Source organism: Tachysurus fulvidraco, chromosome 19 (genome assembly GCF_022655615.1).
Source record: "Tachysurus fulvidraco isolate hzauxx_2018 chromosome 19, HZAU_PFXX_2.0, whole genome shotgun sequence".
Taxonomy (NCBI): domain Eukaryota; kingdom Metazoa; phylum Chordata; class Actinopteri; order Siluriformes; family Bagridae; genus Tachysurus; species Tachysurus fulvidraco.
The window spans coordinates 7374024-7392801 of NC_062536.1; the positions used below are offsets into that span (position 1 = coordinate 7374024).

The 18778-nt window shown below is 39.3% G+C and overlaps 2 protein-coding genes across 2 annotated transcripts; both read left to right on the forward strand.

Moving 5' to 3' along the window:
• The first annotated feature begins 138 nt into the window (after window positions 1-138).
• On the forward strand, window positions 139-11083 carry nr2c1 (nuclear receptor subfamily 2, group C, member 1). Its single transcript, XM_027153981.2, has 14 exons — window positions 139-399; window positions 1598-1818; window positions 1944-2174; window positions 2440-2518; window positions 4192-4371; window positions 4785-4932; window positions 5577-5673; window positions 6172-6356; window positions 6442-6583; window positions 6796-6917; window positions 7572-7711; window positions 8185-8322; window positions 8573-8678; window positions 10573-11083. Exons 2-14 carry the CDS (start codon window positions 1765-1767, stop codon window positions 10745-10747), a joined length of 1797 nt encoding a protein of 598 aa, XP_027009782.1. The 5' UTR covers window positions 139-399; window positions 1598-1764; the 3' UTR covers window positions 10748-11083.
• A 945-nt stretch (window positions 11084-12028) lies between these two features.
• Window positions 12029-15310, forward strand: ndufa12 (NADH:ubiquinone oxidoreductase subunit A12). The gene is made up of 4 exons (XM_027153865.2): window positions 12029-12182; window positions 13547-13629; window positions 13812-13899; window positions 15071-15310. The coding sequence occupies exons 1-4, from the start codon at window positions 12094-12096 to the stop codon at window positions 15249-15251; spliced, it is 441 nt and encodes a 146-aa protein (XP_027009666.1). The 5' UTR covers window positions 12029-12093; the 3' UTR covers window positions 15252-15310.
• Window positions 15311-18778: the final 3468 nt, after the last annotated feature.

The following is an 18778-nucleotide window of genomic DNA, read 5'->3' on the forward strand; positions in this document are numbered from 1 at the left end:
ATAATGTTTTAACACTCAAATCAAACCCCAACACAAATGCACATTGTGTTCAGTGTGGCATGTAAACAGGTGTGAATTACAACAGTAACAAACATCAATTCACTTGTTTATTGTATGTTTAAACTATAACTAAGTAAAATACAAGGAGATCCGGATCATATTTAAGTTAACCATGAAGTTCTTGCAGCATGATATAATAATAAACATAATAAAAAAGCAAATGATAATTTTTTTTGGAGCACACTTCCTCGATGAACGCCTTCATTCCGCTGCGCACGCGCAGTAGCATTTTTTAAAGCAAAAGGGTCGCGAACTCTGACCTCCCGGAGGCGAAGCGGTTTAGGAACAAAAATTGACAAAAAACAGTGGATTTTTGGTGATAAAATATCGCGTGACACGGTAAGAGCAAACGCTTTTAAAAGTAGACGTTCGGTTCCACGCGTAAAGTCTCTCTCAGCGGTGTAAAAGTGCGTCGTTGCTATAGCTTTAGCTTTAGCATGTTAGCATGTCAACAACTTCACTCCGTTTCTCTTTTATTTCGCCGTTTCGTCTCGTTAAACTCAAGTCGTTACATCACGAGGTTTAGTTCAGTCTGCTGAGGTTTGTAAAGCAGCTCGCGTTCGTTCCGGTGTAAATATTCACCGCTAACGCCTCTGTAGCATCTGTTAGCCGGTTAGCATCGCTAAATTAGCTTCGGAGCTAACTCGGTGCGCGCGCGCATGCATCTGAAACGCACGGTTTGTTCAATCGGTGCAGAAAGTGGGATATAAAACATAACGTAAGTCGTGTCACAATGTACGTGCGGCGTGTAATTCACTACTCGGCGTGTGTTTAGTGCTCGTAGTGAAAAAGGAAGCAGCGCTGGGATTCCGTTATTAGCGTCCTTTAACCCTTCAATGTTGACCTTTCACCCAACAGGAAAAGCCCGTTATTTATCTTCCGTCTCACGTTTCTGATCAGTTTGTTTGTAGTCTTCTGTACACTCGGGTTCAGTCACTTTTTCAACGTGTCAAATGAAATACAGTATTAAAATTAAACATGTCAACTCAATGCTATGCTATGTTATGCTATGCTATGCTAAATGTGCCTGCATGCTAATCAAACTAAATTGGATGGCAAAAAAAGGAAGTCTATCTTTTATCAATATATTTATTTGTTTTTGGGTGTAAACGTTTGTTTGTTTGTTGTTATTGAACACCATTAGGAATTTCTTCTGACTTTAACCCTGGTCTGTTATATCACACGTTACTTTCTTCCCTGACATACAAACAAACATTTCTTTGTTACATAGAGGTTTTATTTTTTGTTTGTTTTTCTTATTCCCGACTCAACTCATCAAAGTACAATTCATAGCCAGCAAGTCAACAATCTGTAATACAACTGGTGGCTAACATGGTACATACTTTACACTGTATTCTTCTTTTATTCAGATTTGGGCTAAGTGAGTTTATTTTAGTGCATTAGGTAAGATTTGTATTTTTGTATCTGTTTGTTTTTTCCTCCTCGAGCCCACCTCATTCCTGTCAATGTACATGAAGCGCCGCCTCCAAAATGATTGACAAGCTTCACTGATCCAATAAAACTTGTCTTTGTATAGGTTCTGCATTGTAAGAGAGAGACAGAGAGTTTGTGTGTGAGTGTGAGTGAGTGAGTGTGTGTGTGTGTGTGTGTGAGAGAGAGAGCGTGAGTGAGAGTGAGAGGAAGAGGAAGAAAGAGAGTGAGATGGGGAGTTGCATTTAAGCCCAAGTGGTGTGTGGGGTTATCATGGCAGGGGAAAGTCCCAGAATTCAGCTGGTGTCAGCAGATGGAGGTCTGCAGGTAATGGACTATACTCATATAATAATCATAATGTAATTTCTGCTCCAGTTTCTGATTTTTACAAACACGTGTGTGTATGTGTGTGTGTGTGTGTGTGTGTGTGTGTGTGTGTGTGTGTGTGTCAGATCGTGACAGATCAGCAGCTGGGCCAGAAACTCCAGATAGTAACAGCATACGATCAGGCGGGGGCCGGCAAGCAGCAGTTTATATTAGCCAATGTGGATTATCCCAATCAGGACAAACTCCTCCTAAAGCATGACAGCTCACCCGGGAAAGTCTTCCTGACTTCATCTGACGGATCAGCTGTCAATCAACTGCTCTTCACATCACCTGAGCTGACAGGTCAGCAGATACAGGTAAGAAATATGTTTAGATAAAACACACACACAGACAAAGGGGGTGTTAGTAAAAACTTAAGTAATAGAGCATCCAGAGTTTTGCACATACCTCAATTACTTTTTTCCCCAAATATAAATTAATTATGCATTAAGAAAAAAAATTACTTTTTAAAAATAGTTTGCTATAGAAGTTTTTTTTTTTTGAGTGACAGGGTGCATTAAGATTTGCATACAGCTTTGTATACTAAATGTATTTCTATTTGTATGTGTTGTTCTACCACAGTTTGTCACTGAGGGAACAGAACAAAGCTCTGTTAAGCCTGTGGTCGAGTATTGTGTAGTGTGTGGAGACAAAGCTTCAGGTAAGTGAGTGCAAGCTCACACACACACACACACACACACACACACACACACACAAACCTCCTGTCTGTGAGATTTCTGACAGATTTTGGAGAATACATTAGAAAAATGTTGGGAATACTACTACAGATCCGGTATAGTAGATGTCTCTGAGCATAGTTAAACTCTTATCTGATTGGTCAGAAGGTGTGTTATTTTTGAGTAACAGCATGCCAAGGAAAGTTCCAGCTATAAGAGGAATGTTTAATATTAATATTAATGAGCTTATTTTGTGTCATTGTTTTCATATACTGACTTTTAGTTCACATGAAAGTCTCAGTGCTTCATAAGTCATGGTGCTTTGCAGATGACACCCAGATATACTTAGCCCTGTCCCCTAATGACTACAGCCCCATTGACTCTCTATGTAAGTGTATTGATGAAATTAACAGTTGGATGCGTCAAAACTTCCTCCAGTTAAACAAAGACAAAACCGAAGTCATTGTATTCGGAAATAAAGATGAAACTCTCAAGGTTAACACACGACTTGACTCTAGGGGTCTAAAGACACAAAATAAAGTCAGAAATCTTGGTGTAATTTTAGAGTCTGACCTTAATTTCAGTAGTCATGTGAAAGCGATAAGCAAATCAGCTTACTACCATCTCAGAAATATAGCCATAATTAGATGCTTTGTCTCAAGACAGGACTTAGAGAAACTTGTTCATGCTTTCATCACCAGCAGGGTGGATTATTGCAATGGACTCCTTACTGGGATCCCCAAAAAGACAATTAGACAGCTGCAGCTCATACAGAACGCTGCTGCCAGAATTCTGACCAGAACCAAAAAATCTGAGCACATCACTCCAGTTCTCAGGTCCTTACACTGGCTTCCAGTTACATTTAGAATAGATTTTAAAGTATTGTTACTGGTTTATAAATCACTTCATGGCTTAGGACCGAAATACATTACAGATATGCTAATTGAATATAAACCAAGCAGACTACTCAGATCATTAGGATCAGGTCAGTTAGAGATACCAAGGGTTCACTCAAAACAAGGTGCGTCAGCATGTAGTTATTACGCCACCTATTGCTGGAATCAGCTTCCAGAAGAGATCAGATGTGCTTCAACAGTAGACACTTTTAAATCAAGATTAAATACACAACTCTGCATTTACTGAATGAGCGCTGTGCTGCTTCACACTGACTGCACTTTTCATCCAAATCACTTTTACTCCTGTTTTATTCTTTTTAACATATTTTAAACAGTTTTTATTAAAATAAAATCATTTTAAAAGCAATTATTTTCTTTAATTGTTCTTTGTTTTTATTATGATTTTATCGTGTGCCTTATTTCTACATATATACATTATATATATATATATATATATATATATATATATATATATATATATATATATATATATATATATATATATATATTCTCTTATAAATTGTTTTTTTAATTTCTATGTAAAGCACTTTGAATGACCTCTGTGTATGAAATGTGCTATACAAATAAACTTGCCTTGCCTTGCCTTGTTTTTTTTTAAGTTTTCCAGCATTGGACTTGGAGTTTTTTTTTTTAGCTTTCTGTTTGCTATGTAAAATGCCAAGCTGTGATCGAGACATTTATGTTTTAAGATTGAAGTCTGTGAGAGAGACATTTAAGTTTTGTTTGTGTTTGTCCTAAAGGTCGTCACTATGGGGCAGTAAGCTGTGAAGGCTGTAAAGGCTTTTTCAAGCGAAGCATTCGCAAGAACCTTGTTTACACATGCCGCGGCTCAGGGGAGTGTGTGATCAATAAGCATCACCGCAACCGCTGCCAGTACTGCAGACTGCAGCGCTGCATGGCCCTCGGCATGAAACAGGATTGTACGTCACACACACAGCAGCATGAACACATCTCATGTTCACACACTGATTCTCTTATTGAGTGAGATTTCACCTTTACTGACTGAAAATGTGGGTACATTGTGCTGTTTATTAGACACTCAAATGTGACAAAGGTCTTTCCACTGAGCAGATAATCTCTCAACTTCCTTTCATTGTAAAATGTTTGTTTTCTAATTACATGTGCATGGTGTAACAGTCATTTAATTTCAATATAAAAAGATAGATTGTTTTATTCAATTGAAGGTTTTGTAAAATTGCTCCAACTGTTATAATATTTTATGTAATATTCTAGGCCCTGTACAAAAACCGCTTAAAGACCCTGTTCTTTTTTTATTTTCTCTTTTTTTTATTTAAATGATTGAAATGCGCTCTGTTTTGCATTCGTCTCTCAGCCGTGCAGTGCGAGAGGAAGCCAGTGGAGGTGACGAGGGAAAAGCCAGCCAACTGCGCCCCCTCCATCAAAAAGATCTACATCCGCAAGAACCTCTGCAGCCCCCTGGCCGCCATGCCCACCTTTGTAAACGAGAAAGAAACAGCCAGGTTTGTGCCTTCTGAGAGTTGTGCTTCAACGTTCATATACGTGTCTATGCTGTGGTAACAGGACAGTGTCGTATAAACCAATGACTAAGAACAGCTCCTATTTTGCTCCAGCAGGAAGAATAGTTAGAGGAAAGAACAGGGTTTTAAGGCGACTATAAGTGATCTATAAACATATCTCACATTACTTTATTTCTCTTTAACAACTTTAGAATTGTTTATTGTGTGTTTATCGACAAGTAGTATACTGTACAAGATTGTATTTATAGAAGTATTTTTCTTCCTTTTATACCAAGTTGTTGTTTATTTGATCAAATCCAACCTTTTTTATGTTGCACAATATAAACATTATATATGTATGTATGTATATATATATATATATATATATATATATATATATATATATATATATATATATATATATATATATAGTTTATTATATATATATATTGTAAGCATGTACAGGCATCACACTTCTCTGTTCTTCCTATACGTATTGAAACACTTCCCGATTCAGCCAGTCAGCATGCAGAGCATTCCATATTCGCCTGACCCAGATTCCTTTGAAGCTATGCATGAGTTATAATTTAGGCTTAAGATTGCACTTTTTTTGTTTAAACAAACACATTTATATTTGCTCTGCACAGGTCAACCAGTGTGTTAAACTCCAACATGCTCCTGAACATCCAGCAATCTTTGTCTAAGTTAGACAACACAATCCTCATCCCTTCCTCACCAGATCAGGTAATGCACATGCACACAGTTGTTGCAGTTATCAGAATATCTTTGCTAGTATTTGTTCTATAGACAAACAGGGAAAAATTCTTTGGCATTTTCTTAATCTCTGTGTATATATGTGTATGTGTGTGTGTGTGTGTGTGTGTGTGTGTGTATATGTGTGTGTGTGTGTATATGTGTGTGTGTGTGTATGGGTGTATATATGTGTGTGTGTATATGTGTGTGAGTGTGTGCATGTGTGTGTGTGTGTGTGTGTGTGTGTGTGTGTGTGTGTGTGTGTGTGTGTGTGTGTGTGTTCTATTATGAAAGGATACCAGACTTAAAATTGAGAGGTTTTATATGTAGACAAAATCAAAAACACATCAAAATGCTTCAGCAATAATTAAGGGTCATTTCAGTTTCATCTGAGCTGTTATTTTGTGGTACTTTCTCATACTATGTAAATGAAAAAACGAGACTATACTGTGAATATATTCAGCGTGAATATTTTGCACCCTCGTACAGAACGACGAATCTCAGGGCGATCTCAGCACGCTGGCTAACGTGGTCACATCTCTGGCCCACATGAGCAAGAGCCGTGAGGTTACGGACAGCAGCGCCGACCAATCAGGACTGGAGACCATGAGCACAGAGGGAGGCTCTGTGACCGAAGTCCAACCGGACGAGCAGAATTCCAGCGAAATCACTCAGTAAGAGAACAGAGTCTTCCTCTGTAACTGATGGACAGAAAACCCAGAGCAGTGTGGTGTTAGTAACATGTGTCTATGTGTACAGAGCCTTTGACTCATTGGCCCGAGTTCTGCAGTCAGAGGATGGGAACAGTTATGCTATAGAGGGGAACGTTTCAGAGGAGCACAGCGCCACCATGCTGGAGCTGGAAGGACCCCTGCTTTCTGACATGCATGTGCCTTTTAAGGTCAGAGGTCACCATTCATCTTTCTCTCTTGTAACCCCAAACACAAAGCTGGAACTGGACCTTACTGTGAGAGTCTCCAACCTGCTCATGTTACTTTAATGCAAATTAGGACCGAAATTTTAAATAGGTGTTTGGTAACATAAGACTGAAATGAATGATTTTGAAATTTAAAATAAAGCCTAATGGAAATGTGTGTTTGTGTGTGTGTGTAGTTGATGATGCCCTTGCCTGTGCCGGAGTTTCTTAATTTGAACTACATCTGTGAGTCAGCGTCTCGCCTGCTGTTCCTTTCCATGCACTGGGCCCGCTCCATTCCTGCTTTCCAGGCTCTCGGGTGAGTGCGAGCTTGTGCGAGAGTGCGTGCGTGTGCGAGAGTGCGTGCGTGTGCGACAGTGCCTGCGTGCGAGCGAGCGAGTGCGTGCGTGCGAGCGAGTGCGTGCGTGTGCGAGAGTGCGTGCGTGCGAGCGAGTGCGTGCGTGCGAGCGAGTGCGTGCGAGCGAGTGCAAGCGTGTGCGACAGTGCGTGCGTGTGCGACAGTGCGTGCGTGTGCGACAGTGCGTGCGTGTGCGAGAGTGTGAACAATGAAAAATACAAAATTTTAACAGTGTTTCAGGCTCAAGGTACCTTAAGTCTGCAACCCAGTGAACCAGAGTTAATGTACTGAATGATAGAGACTTGAAAGCACTTTTGTACGTCTCTCTGGATAAGGGCGTCTGCCAAATGCTGTAAATGCATGTGATAGAGAGACTGCGTGAGTGTGTGTGAGAGAGAATGTGGGTGTGTGTGGGTGTGAGAGAGAGAGAGAGAGAGAGAGAGAGAGAGAGAGAGAGAGAGAGAGAGAGTGTGTGTGTGTGTATTTGATCTCTTCCTTTTACAGTATTTTCTGGGATGATTTTTCACCTCAATTTTATCCACTTTATGTTTGCTCTCACTATTTATGCCCCTAACATATCTCTCTCTCCCTCTCCCTCTCCCTCTCCCTCTGTAGGCCAGAGAACGGGATCACTCTGATAAAGGCATGTTGGAATGAGCTGTTTGCTTTGGGCTTGGCTCAGTGTGCTCAGGTCATGAACGTGGAGATGATCCTCAGTGCCATAGTCAGTCACCTTCAGACCAGTCTGGAAGAAGGTAGAGGTCACATGACCGCATAACATACAGTCGCCAAGTCTCTTTCGTTAGCTCCACACATTGTTCCATAGTGCAGTATTTGAACAGGCAGCTTTAAATGACTAAAAAAAATAACTTTAAATGAATAACTTCTGTGGTCATTGGAGGGAATCTCAAAGCAGATACAAGCGAGTCAGCATTTTGAGGGAACCTTGCAGAAAACAAGAGCACACCATTACATCAGGATAACATTGGATTTAAAAAAAAAATCTTTTTTTGTGACTTAGATCAAGTCTATGCTTCTGATTGTATTAAAATAATGAACATTGTGTCGATAAAATAATAAATACTTTTTACGATCAATTATTAAAATTTGTTGAGCGAGTGACCTTGTGTGGTCTTGATAGTTCACTCTGGAGAAAATCTGTATAACGATGGACACTGTGTGTGTGTGTGTGTGTGTGTGTGTGTGATTATTTTTTTGTATGTGTTAGAGAAACTTTCTGCAGAGAGAGTAAAGCAAGTGATGGAGCACATCTGGAGAATGCAGGAGTTTTGTAACAGCATGAATCGTGTGAGCCCTGATGCCTATGAGTACGCCTACCTCAAAGCCACCGTCCTCTTCAGCCCAGGTAACAGAGCACTTCACGCTCAAGCTGTGACATTGTTTTTCCTGCACCGACAGTTTTTTATCCTGCTCACAATACTCCACACTAACTCTATCAGTGAAAATGTAGGAGGGGGGGGAGGGGGGAATGATCAGAGCTTGTAGAGTTATTATAATAGCCAGGATTGAACCTGAAGCAGCAAAGAAAGATCTAAGAGAGAAAAAGGTTAGAGAATGAGATGAAGAGCTGATTGTGTGTTTGTGTCATGTGGTAGATTATGCTGGGGTGGACAGCAGTCTACAGATCGAGCGCTTCCAGGAGAAAGCTTACATGGAGCTGCAGGACTACGTCAGCAGGGTTTACCCAGAAGACACTTATCGGTAACTGCCACGTTCTGTACTCGGACAGGGCCTCGCTTTGGTATACACCCACAATAGAACTATTAAACATTTTTAGTGTTACAACCAGAAACTGAAATGGAATCATACGTCATGAATGTATACAGATTAGCTAGTAGGATGACCAATCTAAAAATGTACAACTTTATTTAGATTACTTCTAGTTATCCGCCATCAGAAGTCACATAATCAGTTGAATGGAGTCAACCCACCGTGCGATTAATATTCAGTGATTCAGAGTTTGAGATCATGTAGACAGAGGAGCTGTCTGAGCAAGTACAGACAAAGCTGTGGAACTGCACCGGTCTGAGTTTGGTCATTTAAATTAAATATCGAAACATCCCATAGAGCGGGCATCACCAAATGGCGGACCGCAGTCCGAGTGACGGGTCTGCCCGGACCTGTTAAAATTCTAATATTATCATATTAAGCATCTCCTTATTATAATCTAATATTATAAGATTATATAAGCTCTTTGATATTAATAAAAAGATAAATCTTTTGTTCATGCTCAGTTAATCTAGTTATTATGACAGGAGCGTCATCAAAAGCCAAGCCAAAAACACATTGTTTCTGTTCCATACTCCAGAGCAGAAGGTGGCAGTAATGCACCTAATTACGCTGGCAGGACAATTAAGATTCAAACTGCTGGCAGGACAGGAACATGTCCATTTCTCTCACTAGGAACGGAAGATGGAAAGGGAGTAAGGAGAGGTGGAAAGGAGAGAAGAAAAAGGGAGCTGCTCAAAGCTCTGCACATTTATTCAGTAAATTCTGCCCTGTTCTATTTTACTTGAAATGTTCTTTTGCCTAATGCTCCTGTGTTATTAATGTAGTTAATGTTTAAAAAAGGGGCAGCTCAAAAGTCTTTTGTTTATTTTTTTTTTCTTAAAGATTAAAAGCACTTTTATTTTATTCAGAAGATTCTGAATGTTTTACATTACTTGAAATATAGGCCCTAAGTTCAGGCTGCACAAAGCTGTGTTTGCACTTTTTATTTATTTTATTCAGAAGAAATTCAGTGTCTGTTGTCTGTTACTTGACATGTAGTAAAGACAACTACAGGATTGTTTTCCATTCAAGTGCCATACAAGTTCAGACTTTGAAAACACTTGAAATTTAACAATAAATGATATAGAAATGTATGTGCGTTATTGATTTTATTAACATGAGGGTACACTATTTTAAGTGACAATGTAAGATTCGGACCTTTGCTTGGAGGAAATTTTAGTAATTGGACCTCTTTGAATTTTAATTGAATACCCCTGCCATAGAGTATCATTTAACCCAGTAATAAAGACTGGGTAGAGTTAATGTCACAGCTTTGACTCAAGTTTATCATCCACTAAATGTCAGTAAACAGGCATTAGTGAGAGAAGCAGAGACTCTGAACAGAAGTCAGGCTCCGTTTTGGAGTTTGATAACATCGTGTTGTGGGGATTTTATTATTTTTTTTCATCAGACTGGGAAACTGGAGCAAAAAACTGATGTTCATTAACGGTCCGGTCTCCGTCCATGCTGATATAGATGTAATTCCAAATGACTTTAAGTTGTAATTACATCTAAAGGTGGATTTACCAAGTTTTACCTGAACGGGTGAATACTGTACTTATGCAACAAAAAACTGAACTTTGTGTCACAATAATAATAATAATAATAATAATAATAAAAGCAATTTGTGACTTCAAACGTAATATATTTTGTAAATCAAATGATAAAGATCCTTGTTAAAAACATACAAAAATATACAAAGATGCAAGGGGGTGAATATTTATGCAGAGCATGATTTTAATATTCTTTTTTACATAAATTGTGTTGAATGCAAGTCTAAGATAATCATTTAAGTGTCTCCTACCATAACCTCTCTCTCTCTCAGTCTGTCAAAGTTGCTGCTCCGCTTGCCTGCTCTGCGTCTGATGAGTGCTGCCGTGACTGAGGAGCTGTTCTTCGCCAGCCTCATTGGGAATGTCCAAATCGACAGCATTATTCCCTACATCCTCAAAATGGACTCCACCGATTACAACAGCCAATCAGCCGGCACCACAGAGTGACTCAATCCCCATCCGCAAAAACACTCCAATCAGCCTCAGGGCCACAGTGCCTGCTGACAAACTGCACCATCATCTCACTGCCCTAAAAGTGACCTTTTGACTCTGAAGAAGCAACCAGTAAGACATGGCCTTTTGACTGCGCATGGAGCTTGAAGGTCAATGTGTTACTAGCTGGTGCATGATCCCGGAGTGCTCGATTTGCAAAGGTTCACTTAAAGGAAGTGGCTAAAAATGTATGAACTGTGAAAGGACATAATTGAAGCTTTATCTTGCTGTATTTACCTGAATTGTGTATATAAGTGTAATAAATGTCACTCTTATACGGAGATAATTACACTCTTCCTGTTATTGCAGTATATTATCACACTAAAATATAAAACCCCCCATGTGTGTTTTAGAAATGATCTAAGATCTTGTGCCTAAAACAGTGGCACTGTGCTGCTATTAATGAAACATGCCTTGCTGAATCTACAACAAAGTTTTCCAAGAACAGTTTTCTTCCTCTCCTCCACAGCAACTTCAGTGTGGAACGTCAGCAACTTAGTAGCATTTTCTTTTCTTTTTTTTTTAATTTATATAAAAGCAACACATCTTGATTTTAACCATTTATAATTACATTCGATGTTGTGGAATGTCCATGATTATAATTTTCTGTTTATTATTATTATTATTATTATTATTATTATAGCACCTCTAAACCGGTATTCCCTCACCAGCCACTCCTTTACTTTAACTCATGATGATAGAGTCTCATGGAGGAAAACCTACTGGAAAATGCCGAGTGCTAACACAAGACTCCTGCTATAAATGTTAAATAACCATCTAATTACAGAAATCTTCACCCCATCAACAGGTATGCACTTCTTTATGAAATACATTGTTACTGTAGAAATGATAATCTAATAAAAGAAGTACATTGATTATAAACTTGTGATTTTGCCTTTTAGTCTGAACCATATTCAGAGCTGCTCTTACAGAGAATTAATCAACATCTGACCAGATTCAGGTGTTCAGGGATGTAATATAATATATATATAAAATATAATATGATGTAATATAAATAGTAATACATGTTATTATTATCAACCAATAGTTATGTTTTTACTCTATATCATTATAGCCTGCACTTTAATATTAATTAACAGGCAAATTAAACATGGTTGAAAGATTCCCACACGATTACACCTGTTTTTATTTGCTAATAAAAACACTGAATAGTACAGCTGAGAGCTTGTTTTGGTGAGTGACAGTAGATTGGTTCTTAGTAGCCAATCACAGTGCAGTAAGCGGCATAGTATAAGCCAATCAGAGCGCAGTAGGCGGTGCTTGTCAGTAGTTTGTCTATTATGGCTGAGTATGTTCACTTAGTCCGGAGAGCCGTTAGCCAAGTCACCGGTCACGGTGGGGTTAAGGGTCTTTTCCTGCAATTTTTCAGGTCGGTATGAGAACAGCAGCGTGCTCTGAATATGTAAAGAAGAAACTGGAGATTTAAAGTCACAAAATAAGTAAAATAATTCAGTAAACTGTAATGACCTCTGTGCTTAGCTTAGCATAGCATAGCTGCTAGTTAGCTACGTGCTAAATAGGTAACAAGTCTTCATTAGTGCTTGGTGTGTTTACATAGGGTAAGTTTTATAGTGAGTAGTGATCATGGGGTTTTTGTATCTTAATTTGTGGGTTACACATCCACATGTTAAGATGGGAAATGGTTAGATTTGTAAACACAGCTGATTTAGTCTTACTGTGCTCTTAGCCAGTGCTGCTGATATTCTAAATATCAGCTAAATCTAAACTCTATACACATCAATGTCACGCGTGTACTGTATGAGCTTGTTGGTTGCTTCTGTAACACGTTCCACTCTTCTGTGTAGGCTTAACACTAGATATTGGAGTGTGTCTGTGGGATTAGTGATCATTCAGTTACAAGAGCATTAGTGAGATCAGACACTGATGTTGGAGTGTGTCTGTGGGGATTAGTGATCATTCAGTTACAAGAGCATTAGTGAGATCAGACACTGATGTTGGAGTGTGTCTGTGGGGATTAGTGATCATTCAGTTACAAGAGCATTAGTGAGATCAGACACTGATGCTGTAAAAGTGAGGAGGTCTGGGGTTCAGTCGGTGTCCCAGTTCATCCCAAAGTTCAGTGAGTCGGGGCTGTGTGCAGGACACTCTTCTTCCAGTCAAACTGTAACACACTATGTTTTCATAGACTGAACAGTTTTTATAAAACAGGAAGGGGTCTCCCTCAAATTGCCAAAAAGATGGAATCATACAGATGTTTTAAATGTGTACATTATGCTTTATCCATAACATTAATCATGGGAAGGAAGGAGGCCGAACCTTGCCAAACAGCCCCATTATCCCTCCTTTACCAGACAGCACAGCTGGCATAATTCAGTTCAAGCAAAAACTCCTTCAATAATGCGTTCCAGCATTCACATGGGATCGTTTGTCCATACATTTTACACTCTACTCTCTTAGCATTGTGCACAGTGGCTTGTGTGCAGCTGCTTGTGCATGAAAAACTCGTTTCATGAAACTGATCTTGTGCTGAGGCAGAAACTCTCATGAGTCATACTACAGCGGCCGGTACAAATAACTCGGCACCTTTCCTGTGAGTTTGTGTGGCCTGATGTGGTCATGGTTGAGGTGTTGTTGCTCTGATACACTTGCATTTCTCTGTAATAGCGCTTACAATTACAGGGCAGTGATATCATGAATTAGCTCCCTAGGTCGTGAATCAGTGACTTTATTCTGTACTGTACTTTTTTTTTTTCCTTTTCTTTTTTTTAACAGGGTAAATGATGTAAAGACAGGAGCTCTGATCGGCACCGACAAATACGGCAACAGGTACTATGAGGACAAGATGTATTTCTTCGGTAAGTTCTGAAGCGCTTTCTAGGGCTGTGCATAAGAATCTCTGAACTTAAACAAAAAAGAAATCCTGGAGGGAACGAAGGTAGATTGTGTTGATGTTCTGTATTTTGTGAATCTGCATTTGGTCTAAATATAATTCAATACAGAGTACTAATCACCGCTTCTTTTGATGTCTCTCCTGCAGGCCGTCACCGATGGGTCGTCTACACCACGGAGATGAACGGCAAGAGGACACTGTGGGACGTTGACGGCAGCATGGTGCCTGCAGAATGGTAACAAATCTCACCATCTCCCTTGTGTTACATGCTGCACATTGTGTTTTTATGATGTCAGCTGTAGCTGTGTATGAGTAAGGAATTCGCTCGACAGGCTGTGTGCTTATACGTGATGTGTGATGCAGTACAGAGTGCTTAATAACCTTAAAGTGGATTATTTGTTGTTCTGCTCAATAGCACAGCGATTAAGCAATGATTACAATGTTTAACAGACAAGTTATATCCTGTTATCACCTGCTATATAAATGATAAATGATCATTCCCTCACCAGCATCTCTCTCTCTCTCTCTCTCTCTCTCTCTCTCTCTCTCTCTCTCTCTCTCCATGTGTCTCTGTCTCTCTCTCTGTCTCTCTCTCTTTCTCTCTCTCTCCCCCTGTCTCTCTGTCTGCTTGTATCCCCCTCACGCTTAAAAAAAAAAAAAAAAAAAAGCAGCTTGTAAAGTAACTGCCAAGTAAAACCCCTCTGTTCTGAGCACTTTCTCATGCTGAGACACTTTGCAAAGCATCCTGATTGTTACAAAGTGCTGAGACTGTTTCTGTAAAATTGAAATATCTCCTAAAAAAAACAAATGAAATGAGTCTTCGATGATGTCGTACCTGCACCGTAGATGTCCATGATGCCTATTTTTTTGATGAGTATTTTTGAAAAATCAGCGATGCAATGAGGCCGTGAAACTTGAACCGCGAAGTGGCGAGGGATTACTGTATACCAAATATATATCCACCTCCACCACCCATGTGACCAAATCTGGAAATAGAAATCACAATACAAAATAAAAAGCAAACATTTTCAGAACTTACATAAAGGCTTCTGTTCACTACAGGAGCACATTGTGAGCTTCAGCAAATCATTTTCTTTTTTCTTTTTCGCCCTCAAATATGCATAGAGGGGAAATCAAATCAGATCGAACTGAAAATAATCCCAAAGTACTGATTTGCCTCTGGTGCAAATTGGGACCGAGTTGCATGTTTGGTTTCAATTAATAAAAAAGGAAGAAGCTGATAAAAGTTATATTTTGAGCATCACCTGGTTCAGTAGCTGTCACTATGACAACAGTGGCATTTGGCTGGATTTGGATAAGAAAGTGAGAAACGGCCCAAATTTCTGGACCGTTGTTTGGGGCGTGAGAATTCATTCTGACTCGTCGCTGTTTAATGAATTTCTCAGGCACCGCTGGCTGCACTGTATGACTGAGGATCCTCCCACCACACATCCTCCAGAGCCTAAGAAGTTTCTGGCTGAAATTCATCAGATCAACGTGAGCGGAACGTCCGCCTGCTACGTCCCGTACTCCACCACTCCTAAGAAAATCCACGAGTGGGTACCGCCTAAAGTTGGACAGCAGTGAAGTTGTGTAAATTATAGCTGGGATTTATATGTGTAAATGATTAAATCTACAAAACCTCATTTTAGTGTGTGTCTGTTTTTTTTAATCTTTTAAAAAAAAATTTAATCACAATATTGTTGTTTTTTTTTTTTTGTTTGTTTCTTTTAATTAATGAGTAGCTGAGAGATGCTGAGCTTTCGTATTGCTGTTACTGTAGTTTCTGAAGAAATGTGTTGGACGACCAATCGGAAGGTGGTGAGTTCGATTCCCACACCCGTCTGCCACTGTGTGGCCCCTGAGCAAGGCCCTTAACTCTCAAAGTGCTCAGTTGTATAAAATGAGATAAAATGTAAGTCACTCTGGATAAGGGAATCTGCTGGAAATGGAAATTATTTTGGTCGTTTTCATTAATACAGAACATCTTTAAGTTTTGTTTAACTATATAGACGTCTCTCTTTAATTCAGACAAGGGTTTTTAGTTAGGTTTTAATCCAGTCACCATGCCAGGATCATGTCAAAACACTGAACTTTTGTCTCTAAATATTTCTGGGTTCATGTGGTGAACCCTTCCCTCTGAAAGCTCTGACTATAGCCATGTCTGAACCTCCTGGGAGAGGCAACCAGATGTTGGGATATCCTGGTAATTGGTGTTTTGTCAATAAAATGATTCACAACATGTTCTGAATGGTAATATTTTAAAATATCACTTATTGTTCTAAGGTTGACGATAATTCTGAAGGTTACTGTGTGTATCCTCCAAAAAAAAAAATTGCTGTTTCAACGATGTTGTGAGAACGCTGGTCCAAAATGTTCATCAGATTTTCAGGTAGGTTGAGATCTGACTGTGTATGATTTCCATAATCATATCATTTTTCAGTACAGGAGAAACGTATGAAGGTGATTAATTTGCAGAGACGCTTCACTCTCAGGGGACAAGCTGACCCAGATCCGAGCCAAACGTTTTCATGATGTGTTTCAATTCATTCCTCTGGGTTTTGAAGTGAAGAATTCCATGTCATTGCTCCCATAGCAACAGCTAGTGATGTGAACTGAGATGTTGTGAATGTTAGGTCTCAACACAAGAAAGGAGACAAAAGAAAGAAACCCTTCGTTCTACTTTCGGTTTCTTGGTTCTAAACAGCTTTTGCAGGACAACTCGGCAATATATGAGAAATCCTAAGCGACTTAAACCCTTGGGTGCCTGTTTGTTTTAGTGTTAATTACACTAATGATGAAAGTCAGTGATTCTAGAGAATGTATACACTCATAATGTCCACTTTAATAGGAACACTTGTAGACATGCTCGTTTATGCAGTTATCAGTTGAAAGCTTGACAAAAGACCTTGATTTGTTAAGTCTGTGCACATGTTACTTTGAGTCATGCTGAGAAGCTTTTCTGCCCACCACACTTAGTTATTCAGTTACTTATATCCTTCCTGGCTACTCAGACCAATCTGGCCATTTTCCTCAGACATCTAATCAACAAGGTGATTGTCCCACAGAATGTTGATCACTGTGTGAAACCTAGAGACGGTTGTGCGTAAAAATCCCAGCAGTTCCTGAAATACTCAGTATGGAACCAACAACCATGCCACGGCTACAGTCACAGATGCCACAACTCTCCCCCCATCCTGATGTTTGATGTGAACATTAACTGAAGCTCTTGACCAGTATCTGCATAATCATGTACATCGTGTTGCTCCCACATGATTGGCTGACTGAATAAAATATTTGAAAGGAATTGTTTTTCCTGTAGAGGACAGTGTTTTCTTAACTTTGGTATTTCTCATTTTGACAAATTCTGGAACAGTCAGACTTCTCTAAAATATTAAGTAAAAACATAGCAGTAATGGATTAACCTGCAAGGTTAAAGGGAATACTGAGTAAATTATTACGAATTTTTTCCTGTGGAATTTTAGAAGGTATATGGTAGAGGGTAAACAGGGTTATGTTCAACCTGAGGGGAAAAAAAAGTGCTTCTTTAATACCCTGAGTGTCATTTTGGCTTAGGCAGGTCTGCTCTTTTATTTTGATTAGTAAGCGTGTGTCTGTTTTATTGGCTCTCTTCTGCCTTTTCTCTCACACTGTGTTAAATGGCTGTCTGGGGTCATAAATTATGGATAAACACACACACGCACGCACACACACACACACACACACACACACACTGAGCGGCAAAGTTTAACTTTGCAACCCGTTCACAAGCAGAGGAACCTTTATCAGTACACTGTGTGATTATGCAAGCAAATACTTGGCCTACTGCTGTTGTTTTTATGATAGCATTAAGATAGCTAATAGCATTTTAGTGTAAATGAGGCCATCTGCCCTCATTTCCAAACACAGCTTAGAGTAAATATAGCATATGTTCCAAATTCTCTCTCTCTCTCTCTCTCTCTCTCTCTCTCTCTCTCTCTCTCTCTCTCTCTCTCTCTCTCTCTCTTACACACACACACACACACACACACAAACTTATTCTTTCGTTTATACAGTATTATCCAGTGTGCATTCATAGCATGCACACTATTTCTGTACTTTCTGTGTGCGATTTCTTTAAATAAATGGTCTGGAGAAAACACAGATGTACACAAAAACTGACTCATCATATCTAGCTAAATATTAAATATAGTATATTAATATTACTAATCAATATTATTATTATTATTAATAAACATTAGTTTTTATTTTCTTTGACACTCAGATTTTTTGTTGTTGCAGATGTCTTAAAGTTTGTTTTTGTTTTGTTTTGATTTTGATTTTTTTGATTTTTGATTTGTTTTGGATGTTTATTGAAACAAGAGCAACCACCCCACAAGTAAGAAAAATATGAAGAATGGTATGAAGTTCTTTCTAGCCCAGATTGCAGAGTCGAGTGAAACATTGTAGACAGAAGATTGTACTTCACTGATGCTTCCTGAATATGTCAGCAGTAGCTGAGATGCTCCCCTTTTTAATACTCTAACTAGTGTAGATAATATCCTTGCCATTAATCAAAATACAATGACTGGAACCCTTGTGGAAAGTTTTAAATGTTTGAATTATCAGGCAGGTCTGTGAAGTCAAAAACTTTGAAAAGCCAAACACACACACACACACACACACACACACACACACACACACACACACACACACACACACACACACACACACACACACACACACACACACACACACAGTTTTCTTCATCTATAATTCAAGTGTGTTCGAGACAGGAACCTGAATCATTCATAAAGTGACAGCATGAGCAGTGTGTGTGTGTGTGTGTGTGTGTGTGTGTGTGTGTGTGTGTGTGTGTGCCAGATAATATTATGCCATCAGTCAAGCAAAATGGTAGCAGCCATTCTGCTGGTGTGTGCACACATGCATGTGTGTGTGCGTTTGTGTGTGCGTGCTTGGTCTCACATAAGTCTTTCAGCTCTTTTTATCGTCTCCATCAGATGAGCTGAAGTTCTGAATAGTGATGTCACACTGCAGGAGGGCTCGGTGGGTTGATGGGCCAGAGGTCACTCTCTGGGTCACGTTGCTTCAATGCTCCTTTTATCTTCTCTCTC

Bases quoted from the DNA above. Each gene is read 5' to 3' on its own strand.
- nr2c1 (XM_027153981.2), top strand. From the start codon at position 1,765: ATGGCAGGGGAAAGTCCCAGAATTCAGCTGGTGTCAGCAGATGGAGGT. The intron at 2,519-4,191 runs GTAAGTGAGTGC...TTTGTCCTAAAG, and splicing joins GTGTGGAGACAAAGCTTCAG to GTCGTCACTATGGGGCAGTA. The intron at 7,712-8,184 runs GTAGAGGTCACA...TGTATGTGTTAG, and splicing joins TCAGACCAGTCTGGAAGAAG to AGAAACTTTCTGCAGAGAGA.
- ndufa12 (XM_027153865.2), top strand. From the start codon at position 12,094: ATGGCTGAGTATGTTCACTTAGTCCGGAGAGCCGTTAGCCAAGTCACC. The intron at 13,630-13,811 runs GTAAGTTCTGAA...TCTCTCCTGCAG, and splicing joins GGACAAGATGTATTTCTTCG to GCCGTCACCGATGGGTCGTC. The intron at 13,900-15,070 runs GTAACAAATCTC...TGAATTTCTCAG, and splicing joins AGCATGGTGCCTGCAGAATG to GCACCGCTGGCTGCACTGTA.